The 24,520-nt window shown below is 36.3% G+C and overlaps 1 protein-coding gene across 7 annotated transcripts in view; it reads right to left on the bottom strand.

Annotated features, from left to right (window-relative positions):
• Window positions 1–295: 295 nt before the first annotated feature.
• FAM126A (family with sequence similarity 126 member A) overlaps window positions 296–24,520 on the bottom strand; it is a 42,469-nt gene continuing 18,244 nt past the window's right edge. For 5 of the 7 annotated variants that reach the window (XM_032686940.1, XM_032686965.1, XM_032686946.1 and 2 more), the window contains exons 2-11: window positions 22,872–22,951; window positions 21,895–21,996; window positions 19,596–19,775; window positions 16,713–16,793; window positions 16,188–16,303; window positions 15,759–15,854; window positions 13,477–13,593; window positions 12,681–12,768; window positions 12,040–12,199; window positions 296–4,731 (exon numbers count right to left, since the gene is read on the bottom strand). In XM_032686940.1, the coding sequence (XP_032542831.1) occupies window positions 4,175–4,731; window positions 12,040–12,199; window positions 12,681–12,768; window positions 13,477–13,593; window positions 15,759–15,854; window positions 16,188–16,303; window positions 16,713–16,793; window positions 19,596–19,775; window positions 21,895–21,996; window positions 22,872–22,922 (1,548 nt within the window). In that variant the 5' untranslated portion in view covers window positions 22,923–22,951 and the 3' untranslated portion in view covers window positions 296–4,174. Of the gene's footprint in view, window positions 4,732–5,585; window positions 5,881–12,039; window positions 12,200–12,680; window positions 12,769–13,476; window positions 13,594–15,758; window positions 15,855–16,187; window positions 16,304–16,712; window positions 16,794–19,595; window positions 19,776–21,894; window positions 21,997–22,871; window positions 22,952–24,520 lie in introns of all 7 variants that reach the window. The other 2 variants (XM_032686974.1, XM_032686981.1) reach the window with 2 other exon arrangements.

The raw sequence follows: 24,520 nt of genomic DNA, 5'->3' as shown, positions 1-24,520 counted from the left end.
TACATTATTGACAGGATCATCATCTGCTTCTGGAGATTGACAACTCATCTGCTTGAATTCACCCTTCATCTGTCAGTGTTTCTCAGCCATAGTGCCATACCTGAGAAGGCTGCATTTGCAGAGCCTACATTCTGTAAAATGGGTATTAAGCATATTTTAAGTAATGCAGTCAACCTTACTGTGACTTCTAGATGTGTGTAATGAAAAGTGTACAAATACATTGCTATGTAATGTATATTCATCCAAGCCTGTAAAGACGCAAAATTTTCTGCTGCACAAAGTATATACATAAGCATACAGCTTCAAAAAAACCAATTTATTTTACTGCCAAAATTATTAAACACGAAAAGACAACCTCATATTTTATACATTAGGAATGTAAGTTTTCAATGTAAGAGAATAATTCACTGCAAAAAAGGTGAAAGAGTGTGTTCTTAAAACAAAGAACAGTGTCACATAATGAGCTGAAGAATGAGACAAAGTGTGGCAGTAATTTAAATTCAGGTTCTCGCGTGAAGACAGACATCTATAGACTGAGGCAGATATTCCACAGACTTCAGTGAATATTAAGAAATGTACACATCTAGTCTTAGAAGTAGAATTATACAAATACAAAAGGCAATATATTACACACCTATATACAGCACTGTAAGCCACAAACACTGACAAAAGGTATTAGACAATTAAGTTAGAAATTTCTAGAATCCTCATAGGAAACCTCCTTACAGAGAAATGTGTCTAAAATAGCTATATATTTCGGTACCTTTCAAATTTGTTAGGTAATGAAGGCAATTCAAGACATTTCAATCAATTCAGAAAAGTCACTGCAGCTCTACAAGAAGTGGTTAGAGGCCATACACTTTGTGCACGAATGTTACAGATTCTCACAACAAAAATAATTCTTCTCAGTTTCAACAGAGTTTTGGAAGTGTTGCTGTTCAAAGCCTTGGAAACAGTGTCCTTTGATTTAAACAGTAAGGTCAGTCATGAATGTCAGCATTGAAACAACTTCTCTTATTACCATCTGAGATGATTCACTCCTACGTAACGTTTTTCCTGCAGGATGTTGCAGCTGTGTATGCTCGGAAGGTATTCATCAGAACTACCCACTCCCAGGCAGACTATAATATGGGTAGTCTTAATAGGTTTTCCTTACACTGTTAGAAGACATCTACTTTTTTAACATACATTTTCCATATAACAGTCTGAAGTGCTCAGATAATGCCCAAACCCCCAGAGTTTGACAATTTTAGAAATATCATGAAAAGAGAGATTTATTTAGAAATATCTGTTTCCTGCCCTACTTTCCCCCATCCCGCTCCCCAGTCCTGTCTTTTTTTATCTTTTCCATTTTTAAGAAAAGAAAGAAGCACAACTGAAAGTTTTTGTATTCCTATCAGGAAATAAATTCTTCTGACTCAATCAGTATCAAGGTGTGATGTCAGCTCACAAAAACATGTTCACTGTGTAAACTGTTCTAGAGACCAATGCATACATATTTACATGAAGCCACATATGTATGGAAAGAGCAGCCCATAGTACCAAGAACCTTTCCTTTTATCATTTTCTCAAAAAAGTATGAAGCTTTATGTTATTTCAGTTGTACCAATTTGAGCCTATATCTTGGGTTCAAGCCAGATAAGCTGGATAAAATAAAAGAATAAACTACCTTTATTTTAACACCATTTGACTTGTAGTCCACAGTATTGTAAACATCATGTTACACATCTACATTGTACGGCATTTTAGATCCTTCAAAATCCTAATTATTTAGAGCTAAAGAGACTAAATCTTCCCAGCATAATAAATATCTTTTATACCAACACCCAGCTTGAAAGATTGTTACCTTCACAGTAGACAATCATGAATTAAATGAAACAAACCAAACCCAGTAAACTTAGTTAAAAATTCAAGTCCCTTAACACTAACTCACAACCAATACCATCACGACAAATAATTGTCTATTGCAATTTTACTTATCTATTCTATTTAGGTCTCAATTTAAATTACTGCAAAATTTTCCCAAAGTATTCCCAGGTCCTACACTGCAAAAGCAGTTCAGGAGGCTGCTGTGAGATCTGGAGGTTATTTCTTTGTAACATTTATAACAAATTTCAGGGGAAGGAAGAGCTCCACATCCAGTGTGTGTAGTACTAGCCAATGCCTACTATCAGCTGCCCAACACCCTTCTGTTGCTCGTGGTTATGCCTGCTCCAGCAGCCACACGTATTAGCCAATCGGAAACAAACATGCTAATGTATATTGCAGAAAAAAATTTTAAAAAGAGGTAAAATTTTCTGCTGTACAAAGCATTTACAAAAGTATACAACCTCAAAGAACCAGTTTCTTTCACTGGCAAAAGTATTAAAAAATTAACAGGGCAAATTTATAGTTTATACATTAGGAATTAAGTTTTCATGTACAATTAAGAAAACATTTCACTGTAAAAAGGTGAAATACTATGCTACTAGAACAGAACAGTGTCACACAACAAACTGAAGAATGAAAAAGTGTGGCATATTCCTTTAAGCTCAGGCTCTCAGGTGAACACAAACATCTACGGACTGATGGGAGTTATTCTACATACTTTGGTGAATTTTACAGAAGGGACACATCTAGTCTGCAGTCTTAGTATCACAATTATACAACTTGTCTCTATCAACTATGTCTCATCTCTTTTCACTAATTAACCAGCTTATTAATTGCTATAAACCTGAATAACATTAGCTGCTTAAAGGTTATTTGTGCTTCAGTTTATGTCATAAAGGAATATCTAAATTTATTTCTAGGCAAATGGGAAAGTCTACCAGAATTTTAGTGATTGTTTTCTTACAAGGTTCTTGACAATAACAGATTAACAGCTGCAGAAATCTGGACAGTTGGGAGTGACTATGCCTTAGATCTTCATCCTATTTCTCCACTCATAATAATACACTGTCCATTTATCAGTCAATCATTGCTCCTGGAGTGGTTTTGTCAGCTACCGCTTCTTCAAATTTCTGCATAAGAAGTTTTAATGTTCGTTTTTAATTAAAATTCTAACTTTATAGAAGTTGGTATCAAACAAACTCATTGAAGGTTAAGGGTTAGGTAACCTTAAACAGGCTGCTGGTTTAGAATTTCAAACTAGAAAAATAATAGATATAAAAGACTAGGAATTACAGTGTTAGTTATATTTACATTATAATTTCCCTTTGTGCTTGCAAGTTACTGAAAGTACACATCCTTTGGTAGTATTCTCTTAGGCTCAAGTACAAAGTTCATGTTAAACACATTCACACTCCTGATTTGCTTGAGTCAGTGCAAAGGGCTCATATTTCCTACATAACATTGATACACAAGCACATCTCTTCCCCACAAATAATAAAAATACTGATGACAGACTTTTCAATGAGTGGCTTTGCAACTGATATTTAAGCATCCTAAAGAAAGACAGAGTCTGTCACGTAATTTTTAGATTAAAGACTGACTACTATAGCAAGTGATAATAACTCCCATCCAGAAGTACTGTTGCTGTATGACCTCTGGCCCAATTTTGAAGACATACAGGAAAACCAAAATGCATCTATAAATTGGACTCATATAGGCATAAAGAAGTATGAACATTGCAACATGTACTAACCACCATTACAAAACCAACCACGACATCAAATGCTGTAGTGATGCTTCTAGTTTTAACCTTACATGTAAGCACAGCTTTCTCACGGCTAATGTAAGAGAATGTTTGTTCTTATGATTCTGTTCCAAAACTTCATGACAATACTGCAAGACTCCTCCCCCCCCCAAAAAAGAAGAAGTACTTGCAGTTTTGCCTATGCCAAGGGTAGTAAAAAAGCAGAATCTGGGAGAGAGGCTCTATCTGTTCCCACACTACACATCCGTAAGAAGCCACACACCTTCATCAGTGGCCAAACAACCAATTAATGCTTGTTCAATTGAGGAAGGTGTAAACTTCTCATGAAGCTGTAAAAAGAGTACATTTTCCAAGCTATCAGAAGTTGACTCAAAAATAATTACAACCGTTGTCTATTCAGTATTACTGTCAAATGTGAACCAAACAAGAATTTACAGGCTTGGGGTTTAAGGAAGTAACATATAGCATGTTAAGGAGTTTAATGTACCAATATCAGGACAAATCCTCAATAATTTATTTTTCATAATGCCCAATTTAATATCAATCTGTTGACAAAGTTATGCTAATACTTGGAGGTCGCTGCTGATTAGGTGGTTTGCTTAAAATCGGAAGATCTGTTCTTTCTGTTCCATATATCAGTTTTTCCTCTTGAAGACTGCAAGCTGAAAACCTGTTTGCCTCTGTACCAGAGACACCACCATGATTATTTGGAACTGTGACACCACTGACCTGTTCAAAGGACTTACTAAACACAGTAGTGGTCGTTCTGGCCAGACTATGACTGCCAGGCTTAGGCAGGGACTGGCTAGTTGTCAGTGTCAGTCTCTTCAGAGAGACAAGCTCTAGATTCTCACTCATGGCTCTCTGAGTTTGTTTTCGTGATAAGTGTTCTCTACAGGTTTCTCCTTCTTTTTCTTTTCCTCCAGCTTTGATTCCTCCAGACCTTCGCTGGCTCTTCCCTAGAAGGTTCTTGCTGCTCGTGTTGTTGCTGTTAGACAGGGCAGACTGACTTGCACTAGAAGTAGCCCTAGAGTAAAACCCTTCATCAGTTTCAGATACCTCTATTAGTTCTTCTTGAATTCCTAAATCAGAATTACCTGCATGGTAGAAACAGAAATAAAGAATTAGCAATTGACTTTCTCATATTTACTGATTTTACGTATTGCTCAATTTTGATATTTACAAGCGTGAAGCCATAAAGCAATAGAGCAGAGAACAGAAGACAAAACACTTACCTATTCCATGACATTTTGGAATTAAGGTTCATTAGGATTAGAGTTACAGCAAATAATGCCACAAAAGCATGCCCCCAACCTCGTTCTCTTGTGATTTTAGGAAAAAAAAAAAGAAATGCGGACTTGTTAATTCATGCAGGAAGTTAGAAACTTAGAGATTAGAAGGTACCACATGGAACAAAAAAAAGTGTAAATCTTATTTTCAGCAAGTGATCCATTACATGATTTGGCAAAGCTTGTTAATTACAGAGGTATGTGATCAATGCCCCAGGACACCCATTATGGTACCTGCATGTTTAGCAACCCAAGAATGCTTTAGGACTGAAAGGTCACTTTCTGCATCACAGGTCTGGTAGTATGAGTTTGAAACTCAAGCACAACGTTGAGATCTCCAGTACACCATGAAAGGTTGAATTTGGGAAGTCTAAGGTACACGGTAAATACTTTTCATATCCATTTCTATGGATTTTTCATACCATTGATCACTGGATTTTGTAAACTCTGTATATATGTTTAATAAATTCAAAGGTAGGTTGAGTCTCAGTGTATTTTCTCCAGATTAAGTAAATCTACTTGTAAGTGTATCATCACTGTCTGTGGCACAGACGAAGCTGTGTGCAATACATGCAATTGTGTTATTACACATGCAAATACATTAACTGCATACTTTAATTCTTGAAACATGCAGCAGTGACCCTTTCAATCAACAGCGGTACCTTAGAGTGCAGCTACAAGTGCTCTGCTAAAACTGCACTCTGCCAGATGAGTTTATTCCATCCTCCATCATTTTTCTTACAGATTTTTGCCTCCTGATTTCTGGCATGCCTTTGCTGTCAGTTCTAGGATCTGTAGCTGTTTCCTGTACTCCCTGTAAATGCTGAACATCATTCTCTGCTAGTGCTCTGCTCTTTTCCCCATTCCCGGTCCTCTCTCCAGCCACACTTGTGACACTAATCTCAGGTATGATAAAGTTGCCCAATTCAGTAGCATCATTACCATTCTCTGGTTGTTCTAGAATTAAAGATGGATAAGAAAAAAACACAAAAGATGTCTGAAACAAAACATGAAACAAAAGCCGATACAGATGACTTAAGCATTATAAATTAAAGCAGATGTACACATATTAACCTCTTGTTAATTAGCAATATTAGCAAGTATGGAATTTTGCTTTATTTCTAAAATTGCAGTCTTCAATCTTCCAGTTATTAGCCTGCACCACATATTGGAAAGGCCCATGCTTGATGTTGCAAAATTGACATTTTTGAGGGTCATGAGGCAGATTATCAGAAACCAAAGAACAGCCCATACTTCACTTTCATGACTATATTCTCTGTACCACCATGCTAAAGTGAAGCTTAGTTTTACAATGAAATGGCATATCAACTTCATGTATATATGCAAGACCAGAAATACACATACAGTTTCATCGTGTTGCACAGTGGTCAGCCTGAAACCTAACAGTGCAATGACTAAGCCAGCTCAAGCACAGTTTGATTTCCATTTTCTTTCGTCATTTGAAAAAATTCTTTTCAATCAGAAAGATATTTCTGTATACCACGGAAAAACAAGTGAAGAAGAGTGAGAACTACACTATATGCTATATGATTATATATTCTGTATGTGTTATATGTGTATAATATATGCAAACACTACGGCCACAAACTTGACAAGACTAAAAATGCACTAAAAGCACAGCTCCAAATAAAGCTCAACTGAGTCCCTGTGTTTTATTCATAACACAGCTCTTTCAGACCCAAGGATTAAGTAAGGACCACCCAGAGTATCCCACCAGTTTGCTACTGTTCATGACAGAAGCTGGCAGTACAGACATTTAACTGACAGTATCAAGTCCAAAACCAGAGGAATTTACAATGAGATGATTTTTCACAGTGGCAGCTCTACTGCTCTTTTAACTGGAGGGGATCCTCTCTTCCTCCTGCCCCCTCACTAAGGACTCCTGTGCAAGTACAGTGTACTTCTAGGTCAGGTGGGCTCCAGCACTGGGCTTTTTGCTGGCATTTGTGCTGTCTGCACTGATTAGAACAGAACCAGAAGCTTATTCTGGTAGGGATGGACATTAGTGTTCCCTGGTGTAAGAGCTATTCCTGATTTTACCTGAAAAGTCTGAGTCTTTCTAACTAGTAAATGACTAACAAAAATATCTATTTAACAAGTTGCACTATCCAAAAGAAATGGTATTAATAACTGCTGCTATTAGCCGCTGAACTCCTGACATTTGGCAGGAAACTCAAGTTAGAACTCTTTATTCCTTCTAATAGCACTTTCTGTAAAAGTCTTCTGTTGTCAATAATAAAGTAACAACTGAGTAACATGAACTGCAATAGTAATAATAATACCACTATCAAATACAGCCTTTTTTCCAAAAACACGGGAGCAGAAAAGTTATTGAAGAGAGAAGATCAATGTTCTCATTGGCCTCATTGCTCTAACTTCACTAGGGTGAGGAACCTGTGCCTCTCCTATGACATCTTCAAACTCCTTCCTGCTGTCCCAGAGAGAGGAGAGGACAGGACAGAGCTACACTGTCAGTTCCTTCACCACCAAGGGCAGAAAAGCACTAATTATCCAATTCCAAAGAAAGATGACTCAGTGTAGACAGCAGAAATCAGAAAAACAGAGGTAGGGGTTTTTTTTTGTTAAAGATGCTGTATAAAAGCAATACCCAGTTATTGCTATTTGGTGGTGTGCATTTCTAAATGTAACATCCTGCTGTGATATCAGCACTTTACCCATCACTGCTGCATTCCCACAGCTGTGGGAATAACAAAATAGCCATTACCATAATGAACTGAGGAAAAGAAACCCAAAAATTTAAGAGTTTAACTCATTATAATTATGTCTAACCTTTTAGGCAAGTGCTAGTAACTACTAATGAAAGGAAATACACCTTTCTCTGAGTTTAACTCAACTATAGGAGGAAGCTAACGAAAAAATGGGATATTGGGTATCTCAATTCCCATTAACACTGTCTACCATAGCATCTTGGGGCAGGATAAGACTAAATGCATGTCCTTTATAGTAGCATACCCTCCTTCTTTTAAAACTTTTAAGAACACCTAAACCACACCTTCAGCTTCATAGTGCTTGGTTTTGAAGATAATACTGCTTCAACTCTGGGCAACTAACCTTTGAGAGAGAGAGATGTTAATACCCAGTGCATAAGGCAATGTAACAAAAGAGAAAACAAAGGACACTGTTAAACAGTGTAGAGACAAAACTAAAAAATTATGCCAGTTTGTATATTAATATGAATATGCCCATAGCAGGTGAAGAAAAATGGATTTGGAGTTACATTTCTGAAAGCTTTGAGTAGTACGACCAATCTTGATACATGCACTTCTGGATTACTAACTGCTAAGACTTAATTCAAAAGGTATTTCAATCACAGTCTACCTTATTATTATGGTTGCCTAGATCATTTACACATTTACAGATTGCACACGCAAACTGCCCACTTGGATTGCAATTCAATTTTAACCACCACAAGCTCAAGCTGTACAACAGAGTTAGTATTTTGAATTATTCACAAAAGCATCAAGCTCATACCCCAAAATTAACATTCATTCCAGATTCTTATAAGTTACAACAATTTGGGGAATTAACACTGTTCAAAAAAAAAAAAAAGACTAAGAAAATTCTCTCCACAGAGAGACTTCAAAGACTAATGTTTCTAAACATTGTGTACTACACAAAAGCCAATTTCTGCAGTGAGGAAAAAAGTAACTTCTTTGCTAGTTGATGTCTTTGTTCTTGTGTTATGTATCTTACCAACATCTGCTTAGTTCTTCTTAAGTCTGTTAAATTACAGTATTTCTCTTACACACACTACCTCTACACCAGAGGTTTTTCCCAAGCAACTCCTTTATATGGCAGTTTGGAAGATTTTACTTTAATAAAGAAAGCACTGATAGGGCTTGCTGGTTTTTTTTCCCTAGTTTCCATAAACATTCATTTAAGTATTGATGCTCCTTACACACTGTATGGTTTTTCTAGTTTTCTCTATTTGTGAACGGAAATGGAGATGCCACTTAAGGCTTGAATTTAAACAAACTACAAAGAACTAATGCTAGATCAAAGAGCTAATGTTGCTCTTTTTGAAGTTTTATAATTTATAGGCAATCCAAACCAATATCAATAAATAATTTGTTGCTAAACGGTGGCTAGTATCAACTCACTCTAAACACTACCCATTTGTGATTAGATTGATCCATTTTGCAAATCACCTTCACCTTTAGTACCTCTAAAGTATGTATCTCAGATGTCTACATTCATAATACCGATTTAATTCTTAAAGTTCTTCTAAGTAACTGCTCTTAACAAAAAACTTACAAGGTTAAGTATCACAAGAAGATTCAACGTTAAGTCTACCTTTATTCAAAACTGACTTCAATTTAGAGTTCTAGCAAAGGCCAGCAAGATCTAATGTCTGAAAACTTTTGTAAGAAACTGAGTTTTTTTAAAAGACAAGAAAAAAAATAAAGTTCATGCTTCTCAGCTGGCAATGTGATTCACTTTAATTCTTCTATTTTATTTATTTTACACAAATAGCTCGTGATTGAAAATTGCTGCCCTTGCTTGCCCAAGAGATTCGTTGCTTCATCAGATCTCCTGGTTCACATAACGTAAAAGGTCAAAATATGTCTCAGCTGTCTCGTCTGGCTTCCTAATCCATTTATACTCATTTTTATTATACCAAAAATAAATAAAAAAACCCCACATTTTTTCCCCTTACACCATGAGAGAGAGGAAGTACAAGGCTTGTCATCTAATCTCTACCAACTTCAATATTTATTTTAATTCAAACAATCATCTGTAAGCACAAGTCTTGTTACTCTTTCTGTATGCTGACCCTGAAGATGTATTTCATACCTTTCTTTCATCAAGAATTGTAGGGCACTGAATTAGGTTATTAGGAATGTTGAAAACAGGAGATCATCCATTCTGACTTAAAAAAGGCTCTTCAAGTCATAAACACAGCATTCCACCCCATTTCTGAGTTCTACTATTATTCTCATTTCCCTTTCACCTTACTGTTATCTGCTGCAGGGCACACTTGTCCCACACATTTTTTCTTGAACTTCACCAAGCATGACTCCCTGCCAGGAGGCTATAACTGTAAAAACTTCTAGATTCTGTATTTCCTGAAAATTTTGCATTCTTATAAGGATGGCTGCAATACTGATTCTGTAACATTTTCGTCTCCTGTTTTTTCTCCTGTAAACACAAATACAAAGGAAATGTTCATTTTGATACACTTCGAATTTCTCTGGATGAACTAGAACTCAGTATCTCTGAGCTGCCTTACCCTCCACCACCTAATTTGGACAAGCATAGAACTACCCAAAAATAATTGCTAACAAAATTGCCAAGCTTCAGAGGGCATTTATCTATTTAAAAGCTGAGCCATCATAGAGTTTTCTTGGATTTGGTCCATAATCCATGCTTAATAACTGTAAGGCTGAAGAAAGAAAAATAAAATGGTCCTTAGCAGCCGTGAGATTTCAATAATGACTTGCTCCTGGATCTCACTAGAGTAATAAGACACAAATGTTTTGCTCCTCAGCTTTGTCTGACAGTTTTAAGCAGTTTTTAATCAATCGAAAAGAAATTTATTTTACTTTCCTCTGCTCTTCATCCCCTCTGGTAGCTTACTGTTGGCACTACTACCACCAAAGCATATCATTACTGCTCAAGAAGTTCTATCATTATTTTAAAGTCATCTTCTCCCAGCATACTTATAAATAATTTTCTCAACACTTACCTGAACCTCTTGGTCATTAAAGAAAATTAGCTTGGCAGAATTTTTCTGACTGAACTGTCCGTATACTACAAAAGCTCATGTAGTGCATATTGTACAGAAATTTTATTGGTACTACGAAATCTTCATTGAACCTATTAGGAAAGCACTCTTATCTACACTCACACTCTCAGCCTATCACCAGAAATACAACACCAACAGAACAAGCCATTGCCAATTCTCATCGCTGGTCCAGCAGCTCTTCCCTCATCTGAAGATGGCAAAAGTGGTGAAATACAACATTAAGACTCATGAAATCCCTTTTTGATATTTCTGCTTTTGCAGTACATTCAGCACTATTTTTTGTACTTCTCAGCCCAGACCTACGTTCTGCTTTGTGGAATCCCTCATATTAGTTTGCCCAAATGTGCGGGTTTTGGCTGGGACAGAGTTAATTTTCTTCACAGTAGCTGGTGTGGGGCTGTCTTTTGGATTTTTGCTGGAAACAGTGTTGGTAAATTGGGAATGTTTTCGTTATTGCTGAGCAGTGCTTGCACAGAGCCAAGGCCTTTTCTGCTTCTCACACCATCCCACCAGTGAGCAGGCTGGGGATGCACAAAAAACTGCTGCTCCCAACTGGCCCAAGGGATATTCCATACCATATGGCATCATGCTCTGTATATAATGCTGGGTGAAGAAGGAGGAAGAGGAGGGATATTCGATGTGATGGCACTTGTCTTCCCAAGTAATGGCTATGTGTGATGGAGCTCTGCTTTCCTGGGATGGCTGAACACCTGCCTGCCCAGGGAAAGTGGTCAATGAATTCCCTGTTTTGCTTTGCTTGCGTGCGTGCCTTTTGCTTTACCTAATTAACTGTCTTTATCTCAGCAAGTTTTCTCATTTTTACTCTTCCAATTTTCTCCCCCATTCCATTGCAGGGAGTAAGTAAGTAGCTACGTGGGGCTTAGTTGTTGGCCAGGGATAAACCCCAACATCAAAACATAATGTTTTATCTCTCTAACATTAAATCCAATTTTTATTCAAGTAATTTAAGACATGTGAGGTTCTGTGGTAAAGTTGTTAAATATTTACTTTGCTCCAGGTACTAGAAACTACTTTTCAGAAGAAAACAGGAACATCAGTCTCTCAAAAGAAGCAATAACTGTTTACACTTCCCTTTCACAAAAAGGTTTTCTGTATGTTGTGTTGTTTTTTTTTTTAAACTCCGTTAAGGAAATAAAGACTATACTTCAACTGAACTGCATTGAGATTCCCATTCACCAGTCAAGAAAATAAAACCTTCCCAAATGCTGCCTGCCTACAAGTAATGAAGATGTGAAATAAAAAAATTCTCATTATTATTTCAAAACTGTGTAAAAAGTTAAGATTTCATTGCAAAGTGTGTTTCTTACCATGCCTTTTCCATCTATGCCCTCGGATAGACATGCTAGTTACAGCATTTCTTGATATTCTGGATGAAGTAGGTGTAATTTCAACCTGAATGCATCTTGTACCTTCTTTATTAGATTTCATGGCACCCTGAGGCAGTGAAGCTTTTATTGCATTAGCAACCTAGAACAGAAGAGATGTAGTTAAGTTTTGAACACAAAGATCCAAATTTTAGAAGAATTCTGTCAGGGATTCTTACTACTTTAGGAAGAATACTGTGTGCAATTCCAATTTAAGGTCAAAATGCACTCTAGCTTTCTTGCGCAGATTATAAAAAATGCTGGCTGCAATCAGCTCTCAGAACTAACACTTGCCACTTTTAAAAAAGAAAGTTGCCAATTTAAAAAACGTGGTTATTGCTTCAGAGTTCTTCTGTGCTATTATCTAAGTTCTGAAGACTTAGAAGTGTTCTACTGAAAACAGTTTGTTCATTAGGAAACACGACATAGTAACATTGAAAACACCTTACAGGCAGAGTTGCTCGCACAAGCACAGACACACAGATTCATCAGTTCCTGGTATGATGCTGCATCATGCATGTTCACAGGAAGAATTTCCTAGACTAAAAATTCTACTCAATAAAATGTTGAAATACAATACTTACCAGCAGAGGTTCTGGATATAGTTCAAGCTGTGCTCTATACAAAATGTCATCCATAGCTTTACGAGCCAGATCCCATTCTCCATTATAACTGCAAAGGTAAATATATATGTAATAAGATGAACCTTCTTGGTCACACAACCTTCACAGATCTAGTGTTCCTTGAGAGCTCAATTTAAAGGATTTGAACTACTTGTGTTCTTTAGCATGAACTACTTATAGAACTTTGAAGTAGCATCTATGGAGACAAAGCTTTATTTTCACTGGCCATGCCAAGTAGTTTAAAAATTTTATTATTAGCTATTGATCAGCTAGTCATGAAATATTCTGAAACTTAAACGGGATTTTCTAATATTCCTGCACCTTTTGAGTATCCCTGTATTACTAGTCTCTAATTATTTCAGTTAGCAAGAAAGCTTCACACATTGACATGACTATCAAAGGGTAGATGACATCAGCATTTCACAGAAAAAAAACTCTTTTCCTCAACTCGACTGATGTCAGAACTAAACATGCAAAACTGTGGACAGACAACAATGGTTGGAAAAGGTTTTTTAAAATATTTTATTCACACCAGCAGTTACACCTATCAAGTGCTGTTCTAGCCAACCTTCCCCAGTATGACACAGGTAACTCCAGCCAGCTAGCTGGAGAACTGACTCTTCCCAAGGACCTTACTGCTAGACACAGCATCTGTCCACTAGAAAATGAAACACGCCCAACATAGCATGCCTAAACAAGTATAGAAATTAGGCTGACATTTCTCTACTTTGTAACCATATTAAAAAAAACAACTTACAAGGCATAATAGATCCCTGTTAGCATTTGCACCATGAATTCAGATGAAACAGGAATTCTACTGTTGACTCCCTTGTACTTTCTGACTTGTTGGCGAGGATATCCACAGACACAAATTCTAAAAAAATCATGAATTTGTCATTAGCAAATAATGTAGAACCATCTTTGTAGTTTATATAGTTTCAATACTTCTCCAGTATTGATTAGTTTTTAAAAGCCCTTAGTTACTTTCTCTGAAAAGGCTAGAATGACATCAGCTTCACAGTAAGGTATGTTCTTATGAAACGAAACTTAGTAACTGCCCAGATGCAAAAAATCTGGATTTACAATTAGAGATCAGCACAAAATATTTTGTGCTGTAATTTTCACATTTACAGTTTATATTTGTAAATAAGAAGAAATAGATAATTTTGATTCTTTAGAAAAGTCATAAAAATTCAATTAGACTTACTAGAAGAAAGCACATTCATTGCAGATCTTCAAAAAAAAGCCCCTAAATTCAACATCACTCAAACCAATTAAAGGAGTTATTTTATATAGCAAAATAGCAGAATATTGATTCTACCACATCCAAACAGGACACTGAAAGATATTCTGAGCTTCTGAAACATATTCCCTTGAATCTCTAAAATGCTGTCCAGGTGAGATTTTCAGTAAGCAGAGAAACATGGACGACAATCCTTAACATCCACTGGTCAGATTATGTGACCAATACATCTGTTCTAGAACAAGCAGCAGTCACAAGTATTGAGGCCATGTTGCTGAGAACGCAGCTGCGCTGGGCAGGACACATCTCAAGGATGAAGGACCACCGCCTCCCTAAGATCTTGCTTTATGGTGAACTTGCCACTGGCTGCCGCAAGAGAGGAGCCCCAAAGAGAAGATACAAGGACTCCCTGAAACAACATCTCAGCCTTGGCCATATTGATCAACATAACTGGTCTACTCTGGCCTCCAATCGGGAGGCCTGGAGACACACCATCTATAACGTTGCTGACGCTTTTGAGAACGCACGCAGGGTCACTCTAGAGGAGAAAAGACAACGCAGAAAGAATCGTGTCTTGCAGACTGTACAACCTAAGGAGTCCTTCTGCTGTGCCTTTTGCAATCAGATGTGTCTATCTCGTATTGGTCTCATTAGCCACCAGCGTGCTTGCCACAAATGTGGAATAGAGCCTTCCTAAATCTTTGTTCGCGAAGCCCAGCCATGATGATGATCCAAACATTAGACATTTTGAAGTAGGAAGGCTTGCTTGCATTTACTGGTGGCTTGCTTTTGGAGGCTTTCAAAAAATTATTTATTCCAAATACAATCAAAACCTAATCAAGTAGAATAAGCAACAGTTTCCTTTGCACAATCCTTAGCCTCTAAATATTTTCTACCTTACATTTTAGAGCAGTTTATCTATCAAAGATCTTGTAAAAACTCTTGTAAATATTGCCAAGTGCTCCAAAGTCTCTGGCCTCCTCTGAAGAGAAGAAAATCTTACAGACATCCATTGTCATGTTTTGGTTATGTGAGGAACCAAGGAACTACAACTAGAAAAAAGGTGCTGTAGTTGACTTCTAGGTCTCTTTGGTTTCCCTGAGAAGGAGACCATTCTAATTTTTCCCTTAACCTTAAGTCCTTTCAAAAATCCAGACACAGACATGTTTACTATCAGTTCTTTCCCTTTGAAAAGATAAATTGATCAAAAAAGAGACACTGTAATTAAAGCTGAGGTGGGCTTTTTTTTTTCCGTTTTGTTTCAGGGTTTGGGTTTGGTTTTTTTTTTTGGCCCTGTTATTTTGTTTTTTATAAACCAACAGCTGATTTTGGAAATACACAATTTATCTGTAAAAATGGATTTGTTTCTAGTTTCAATATTCATTACAATTCCAAGAAAGTTTTGACTTGAAGAGCATTCAAATATATTTAGTAAACTTGCAATGCAAAATTTACCACACTTTTAAGAGACATTTCTGGTTTTCTTTAGTTAACACAACTACAACTACTGTTATTAAGAACAAATAGGTCATGTTATTTGAACTCTCCACTAAGGGGAGAAGCTTAATCTGCATATAAACCAGGTTATTGTTTCCCCACTTTGAGATCCCAAAACAAAGTTATATAGGAGATACTTTGAAAGCAAATAATGTATCTGCAAATACTTATGAAAAGAAGTCAAGTTTAAAAGCAGCCTTTGGGAACACAAAGTTTGTTTTCATAAAAAAAGAAAGCCAAACTGATTGCACTTCAAGTTGAAAATGCCATTTTAAGTGTAAATAGCCTACAGAAATTACCTTGAACAAATTTGACACAATGACTGAAGAGACATTGCAGGCATGTAGCTTAAGGCAGCATTGTAACAGAGCAGAAGGAAAGTCAGCACTTCAAACCTGGGATTTATAAGAAACATCAGTATTACATTACCGATTTTATTTTTTAAGAGGAAACAAGTTTACATGAAAATTTCCAAGACTTAGTTAAACATATTCGGTATTTTGTTTCAATAAAATTGACAACTGAGTAAGGTTTTCCTCTTCATGTAGTAAAATGCCCTGCTAGTCTTTCTGCATCTACATTTACATGTGTTTAAAAACAACAAAACAAATCACACCACAAAACACAGCTTAACACCTATCCAACTTCAGTCTACAATTATACTAAAAATTAGAAGAAGTTAAGATCCATTACTGATTCTCAAGCAAAATCCTATTATACAATTTCACCTGTTCTGCGCTGTAAGCATCTCCCTTTGGGGATGAGGTCCACTGTACACAACCCTGGACAAACCATGCTGAGACAAAGCTCCTTCAGTGAGAGCTATGGAGCCAATGCTGGAAGGCTAAAGGAAAAAGGGTCACTCAAAACATGTCCACCCCAAATCTTGTAATAATGCAAGTAAAAATAGACAACGATCAGCATAGCCATATTTGTATATAAATTTTCAACAGGCTTAAGGTTATTTGACTGCTTAGCTGTCTTAGATTTGAGAAGTCATTTTACACCAGATAAGGTATATGGTTTCAGAATAGAGAAAAAATACAGTTGGTGCACAGATACTATGCAGTTATGACTATTCAGCCTTGAAGAAGCTTCAGAGACAGTAAGTAGTACTCGGAAGTCTGAGAAACATGTTCCTATGTCACCATGCAACATGCTAAAACTAATTTTCACTTTTGTTCTTAGCAAAGGGTCTTGAAGCATTCTACCTTCCCAATCAATAACAACTTCACTTTGTGTATGTTACTTACTTCATGATAGACTGAAGGTTTGGACAAAGACGGAATTGTGAAACTCAGTACTTTGCTATGTCCCTCTTTGTCAACTATCTCCTGAAAAAGACAGAAGATACCAATGGTTACACTGTACTGTAGAAACCAGACACCCAAAAATGTTAAATATTATTATAGGGAAAGATAGGGATACTACAAAAATTTGAGCTACAAGCTAGAAATTATCTATTTGCTTTCTATCACAGTGCACTTGGTTTGTTTCTGAAAACTATTCAAATGACTTAGCAAAGGGCCCATGCATTTTGCATACATAATCCACTTTAAAAACAGTAACAGGAAATCTCAGTATGTTTAATCAGTATTATCTTTTTTTTTAATTATACACTATTTGCTAATTGTAAAGGTTAATGCTCAGTAATTCTGTTCTGAAAACTATTTAACCATCGAGTAATGACTGTACGAGTAATTTGTTTTTGGAAATATTACAGCTCTGGAATCAATGATTGCAGCCTCATATGGTTTGACAACAGCAGACAGCATAGCATTTGCAAAAGTCAAGTCTGCTAACTCTCTATGTAAGTATGGAATTAAAAGAAGCATGGATGCAAAGCCTTGGAGAAGCTACTTTCTCGAAAGATGCCACCAAAGCACTATGCTGGCAGACTTCTCACTCCTGTAAGTTAACAGAAAGCAAAGGGTAAGGCAAAACCAGATGTGGTTATGCACCACAGAAGAGCACTGAAGTATTTCAAGTAAAAAACTTTGGAAGATCCAAAGCAGGCTTGATCAATAACCAACACTACACACCAGATTTTATTTCTTCTTCTCTAAATTTCAGCAGTATCCAGAAGTATTGATTAGAGAGAAGCTTCAGTGTCTCCTATCACACATATGCCTTGGAAGGCTGAAGGACTGACTTCACATACTAATTATTAAAACTTATGCCTTAAAAGTAGAATATGAAGCAGTAAATGAAGAATGAAAAGTATCAAAAAGGCATACAGAGCTGTTCCTTCTGAAAAGCTACACAGCTCCTCCACTCTCCACTTATACCTTAGTTTTCAATATTGCTTCTGCATCAATGTGGAAAACATTTTCCTCAATATACAGGAGAAGGGTAAAGAAGTTGGCCACATCCAAACTTTTAAAATCCAAAAATAACACTATTTGTATTCTTCATTCTAATCAGATTTGTAATTAAGTTTTAGGAGTACATTTCAAGATCTGAAGCATATTAAAAACCCCTGATACCTACAGCCAGGAAAGCAAAAAATTTCGACTATGTGCACTACTATTGTTATGTGTCTAAGCTGAAGGTAGAAAAAATACAGTTCATGATCTCAAGGTTCAGCCACAGTAATTCCATACCCCTCACAACGTAATGAATTTAAAATTATTCTGAGCAATACTTAATTTTTCATTTTCCTTCAGTAAGAAACTGCAGGATTCCTACTGAACATGTTAATTCCCTCAAGTTTCCAAAAGCCACTATATAAATAATTTACATAAGAATTATTATTTGTATTAGGTTACATATTTCCTCTTGTTTTTGAAAACAAAGTAGCCGGTTAAAGAGAAAAAAAGTATCTAAGCAGGTCATGTACTACCTTTTCAGTCTTGTATACTGAAGAACAACACCATCTTGATTGTTTAAATTACAAATTTTATATGAGTAACGTGGCATTATTTTGGCATAAGCATTCATTCTGTCTTAAAGCAGGAGAGGAAAAAAGTTTCCCAAAGCCACCTTGATCTACAGCTTCCTACAGAAGCTTGTGGTAAAATTCTTACAACTTCAAGCAGTTGGAGATGGAGAGTTAAGTTACTAATTGAGAAAGAAACTGTTCATAGCTAAGAGAAGATGTTACTGGACTAACTGGTTTTAAGATTAACTGTAAATGTAATCTCTTCTAGGAGAAAAACAAGTGATTATAGCCATATCCATCAACCATTTTAGATGACTTCATAATGGAAATATAGGAGGGAACTGACTTAAGGCATAAGACACATCAAATGCTTTCCAGGAGTGTTCTTGTCAGATACAATCAAGCATGCAGAAAGCACATGAAGCCCATACTCTGCACCTAAAGAGGAGTAGAATATAAGGGCTCAGGTCTTTTTAATTGGATTCCTGGGTGAAAAAAAGGTTTTCACTTGCTTGGTAAAGACACCTGTGATTATTTCTAGAAGGAGGATAGCAGCCACCTTCTCTAGATTTTCAGAATGGGAAGAAACGACCAAGTTCATCACTCTTTTCACTTCCCAAAAAGCCTTCCTAGAACAACCAGAACATACAAACTACACTGACAAGAATGCCAGTGGACATAATTACATTGAGTTTTTTTTATAATAACCGTAAAAATACTAAAATGTGGGGCTCTTATAGGTTCCTTATTAATTCTGTTCTTCAAAGCATTAATTTAGCAACAAACAGGTTACTTTCATATAAAATATTTTCAAAATGTCAAAGTTATTTCAAAATGGAGACCTTTAATTTCTAAAAGCTAGGTAATCTGTTCAGCAGTCAAGTACTAAGAATTTGTTGAAAGTTAGGTTTTTTCGTGGTTTTAGTCAAGATAGTCAAAATACTGCAGAAAATATGGGCAACCACTTCAAAAGTAGTGACTCATAAAGCTCTCAAGCAGAATGTGAGTTTCATAACCACACAAAGAAATTAGTAACAAAAAAATTAAGAACCACAGAAAGAACAGAAAAAACATTGACCAAAGAATAAAAGCTCATGTTGCAGATTTCTGACACGGACACCCATTTGAAGTGCCAAACTCAATCACTTCATTTCAATTCTGAAACAAAACTGTTAATTATTCCCCAGTAAAACATTCCACAGTATCCCCGGAAGCACACTAATATTTTAGGCCTGAATTACATACAAATACTAACCAAGTTATAAACTCCCAGGAGAAGAGCCTCTATGCACCCACTGCTCTGCAAATCTCTGCTGGCTGAGACAGCAAGATAGCACCACATCAATTCTGGCAGAAACTGCAGTGTAAACCGTAGCAATTGTTCCTCACCACTGCGATAGAACTCAAACAGCTGATGGCAAACTGGCTCCAGAAGCTGAAATAGAAGTTCCAATTGTGAATGAATAAAACATTACAAGAATCAGCGATTTTGTCTGGATTAATCCTTTAGATAAAACTGTAAACTGATAAAAATTCCATTTTACTTACTAGAGAATGACTGATACAATAACTGTCCAACTCGCATTACACAATTTCCATCCTTATAGCATACTTTTGGATGATAAAAGTAGAGCCAACCACCCCACATGAAGAAAGAATTCCGATGGCCACTTTCGTTCATTTTTTGCTCACTTCCTCTGGCCTCAAAGGCATAAATAGAGGACACTTGTTATCAGATACCTCATACCATGCTCTCAATATCTTTAATATACAGGAAAAGTACCTGAACTAAAGGTCTTGCTATTCCAGAACTCCAGGAGCATACGCACAAATTGCTGGAAGCTTTTTCCCACCTAGTGAGAAAAGCTGCGTAACACTTAAATTCCAAATATTACAATAACTAAGTAATTTTCCCACTCTCACTAAAATATTCTAGAAACTTCCATGTATTTATACATTTGAGACAGAAGTGGGAAGCCTCAAGAGTAATTTTAGAATCAAATTTGTTAAGCTGGATGTAATATACTGAACTGGAAGTAATATATTGAGTTAGATCAAGTTAAAAAAAGACTTAAAAACAATTAAGCAATCGGCTTGCATTGTATGTCTTGATTTAATATGCATTCTTGTGCTACCACCTACCTCTGCTATAGGATGAAGTAGTGTGTTAACCATCATGCGTCAATGTATGGAAATTAAGAAATTTCCTAATCCAGGTAGAAAATACTGTTGAAAACAGTAATCACTTTCAAAGCCAGACGAACTACTAAATTCAGTTCTTCTGCTGTTTGTCTAGGTCACACCTTCAGTTTTATTGGAACAAGTTTTCAGAAAAGTAAGAAACCCAATTCTATATTCTGCCCTATATTGCAGCAAAGGAGGCAAAACCACCAGATCATGCTAGAAAAAAATCTGCTTGCTTTCCTAAGCTTTTCCTCCTGAACAAAAAGTTGAGTCAACATTTCTTACCTCACGAAGTTACTTCTGAAACTGAAAGATCTTAGCAGGTTTTGGTTCTTTTTTAAGAAGTAATTTGGGACAATCTCATCCATTCAAAAAAAAGAGGAACTTCTAGCTTCTGACAGATATAGCTTCACTTTGGAAAAATCATATGTGAAAAATCTGTAAGTAATCTCAAATCTACAGGCGAAAAAGCCATGCCAAGCTGAACTAGTCATCAGTTTTAAGAGTATAGCAAAGATCTTTCTAGAAAACTTTACCAGCAGAACTACTGTCCGTCTTTGGCTTACATATTTCCCATAATTTGCATGCTTCCCATAATGAAGTATCAGTTCTGAATGATGTGCTTGAAATTTAAAAGGCACATAAATAGCTATGACAGGTATCCATGTTTACATCGTTATCTCTGTTGAGACAGCTTTGTATCAGCACATTTAAATGCCTAATCAGTACAAAACCGGATTTTCTTCCTCAAAATGCCACCACATGCTACAACCTAATATCAAAATGCACTAATGATTGTTGCCATTTCAAGATATCATTTTACACCAAGCACTTCTAAAAAATATCTAGACTGAAAAATATTTTAGTGTTGGAACAAAATGTCCAAGCAATTTCATCCCTCTTCCTTTTCAGCTGCATCCAAATGTGTCACACATTCCAAAAACTACTTCCTAATGCAAATGTCTGCATGTATTTCAAACAACAACAAAAGGATCACAAACCTATCTTTGTTCTCTTGGGCTGTAATAGACAAGGTTCTAACATCTATAGATTCACATTCAATTACAGAAAGAATTCTGTCAGACCCAAACACCTCTTCAATTCCTTAATATATTTCTCAATTCTATATCCAAGTCCTGAAGCCCATGAGTGGGATCTACAAATTCAGCTATGATCGGGAGGTTACAAAACTTATGATTCTCTTTTACCATGATAGTATGTCATTGCTAAGAACAAACATTTTGAAGGAAACTCTTCATGTAGTTCTGTAGTTCAAGTAGTTAGAACACAATTAACTAGCATGCAAGGTCTTATTTTTATTCTGCTAGTGTTGTGCCAGACATTTTGGGTGAGAAATCCAATATACTTACTTCACTCTGTGGGTCCTGAATTACTTTATAAAGAGATGAAATCAAAGCAGTCTTGTCTTTCAAACTGGTAGCATAGCTGGATATGGATGCTTCTGGCAGTGTCTGAAATAAAAATATTATAAGCAATTTTTATCACTAAAATAAAACAGCTATTTCCACAACAATTTTTCATTGCAAGTTACTATTTATCAGAGTTTAACTATAAACTAAAACTTGTTTTGTAAAGAAATCCTTACTATGGAAATCATTGCCAGAAGATACACTGCATTCTATCATTCTGCAGTTTTACACAGAACGTAATGACAGCGGATGGCAAAACAGATTAAAAAACCAAGAGTTTCAGAAGTGCAACCTTCACTGAAATTTCACTTGAAATGTCAGTACCATGAAACTTAACAGTTTTCAGATCCATACTTCAAGGAGTTCTCAAGACTGACTGTACACAGGCAGTGAACATTATTACCAGATACAGTTTACTCTGCAAGAATGCAAATTCCAGTTAATGCAAACAGTTCTTCTCTAACATTAAACGTATTTTCTGCCAGTACTTAAGAAGGTAAAAATCTAATATTTTTAACAGTCCTTCAGAAGCTGTATATTTAAACTTAACATAGCTCTTACAGCACTTATCTGCAGTCCTTCAAAAGAGATTATACTCCACTATACAGATAGGAAAACACATTCCCAGTGTACCTAAGCAGACCAGCAGCAAAACCTATAGTCAAGTCTAGTACTCAAACCAACAAAACCATTCACCTATGATACACATTTTCACTGCTCTGTATCAGGAAGTATGTCATCCTCCAGGAGGCAAGGAAATAAAAAAAAATCTTTTCAAGCAGACATTTGTATTTATCACACGATCTCAGCAAAACCCAAGGTTACTATTTTTTGTTTCCTACAGGAATCAAGCAGTCCTGCATACTGCTCCAGCAGCAATGCAAACACTACTGACAAAATATATGAGAATGTATTACCTTAAACTCTGATAACCACTCCTCCACAACCCCAGTATCCACAGCTAACATCTTCCAACATCCGTTTCCAAACCTTCAGCCTGAAAAAGCAAGCAAACAGAGTTTGTGGAAACTACAGTCACTGCATTAAGCAGATAATGAAAATTAAGTCCCTGTGAATGTTTAAAGAATCTTTTCATGCTTTTACTTGTTAACATTTCACATGCTGACATTACTTTGAACTTTTATTCTACCTCACTTATGCAAGCTGCTGGAAGCATTAAACACAGGAGTCTTCACATACAGCAGTTTAATAAATTCCAAGTATGAATTGTGTGGGAAGCTCAATAAGTCAAAGATTTGCAGAAATGGCATTTTGAAAACAGGAAATATTATCTTCTCAATTTCAATTTATTTTTCAGCTTACAAAACTCAAGAGAAAACTGTATGGACTCACTGAAGAGAAACAACTGTTTAGGTTTTTCCTAGTCAACTCCTACTCCCTGGAAAAGGTCACTGAAATAAAGGCGGATGGAAAACCTTTCAATCCTCCCCCACTGTGGCAACTGCAAGACAATGAGCCTAAGACAGACTTCCCTGTCCAGCATTCTGTCCAATCTCAGACAGAGTAAAATTATCAGTACTAGGACTTGAAGACAAGAGATACAGAGTGGCTTCTGAAATTAATTTCTGATTTCTCTTCGATTTTGAGAAGCCACTTAAAAACAACTGTCCCTTGAAGTAGCTTATTCTTAAACAAAAGAGCAACATATCATTAAGATACAAAACTACTAGAAGTTTAAAAAAATGTGCTGCTAGTTTACCCAAATTGTGACCATGGATTTCAAACAGTGACAAAGTTAAACACCCATCTAAGGAAAAAAGTAGCACTGTCTTGGTGAAATGTTCAGTCATGGAAGATCCTCTCAAGTTTTGCTTCAGCAATTTAAAATTAGTTTTCAAGTACTGATATCAAAAGTATGGGTTGTCAACGAATGATAAACAAGGAAATGATGGGAGGGAATAACCGTCTTGTATAACAAAAATACAAATATTTTGTTCTGAGATCCAGACTGTAGTGGAATATATAGAGAAAATTTTAAGAAACCTGAAGGGAGAAGAACTAAATATGATAATAGTGAGAGCTCTCTATAACCCTTCAAAGCAAGGTGGAGGGGGAGAGGAGGAAACAAACTTAAATAAGGCTTTACTTAAAGAGAAAGTGACCAAAAGCAGGGTTGTGAGGAAATGATTGTTGAAACATGCATGTCAAAAGGAATAAAATTAAACAGGCTGTCCAGCAACTTCTTTAATCATTTTAATACACAATAATAGTGTACACAAGCAGAGACTTCTGTGCCTGCCTTTCCTCACTTGTGCTAAACATCATAATTACAAACATGGAAAAACTGGCCACTGATGTCAGGGTCAGAGAAGACACTGTTGCAATGGCAATGACATAGCAGAACACAGGAATCCAAGAAGGATCAAAGCAAGGAGGAGGACCAAGAATGTTCTAGAATGGTTCATGGGGTTTTGCAAAAATATCATCAGCAACAGGAAGACTAGGGCACTATGACTAAATTAGGCAGAGGACCAGTTGACAGGACACACAGAAAAGGCCAAGGTAGTCACTACCACCTTTGCTTCTGTTGTTACCAGCAAGAGCA

This window comes from Chiroxiphia lanceolata, chromosome 1 (assembly GCF_009829145.1).
Source record: "Chiroxiphia lanceolata isolate bChiLan1 chromosome 1, bChiLan1.pri, whole genome shotgun sequence".
NCBI lineage: Eukaryota > Metazoa > Chordata > Aves > Passeriformes > Pipridae > Chiroxiphia > Chiroxiphia lanceolata.
This window is presented reverse-complemented; position numbering and strand designations above follow the sequence as displayed.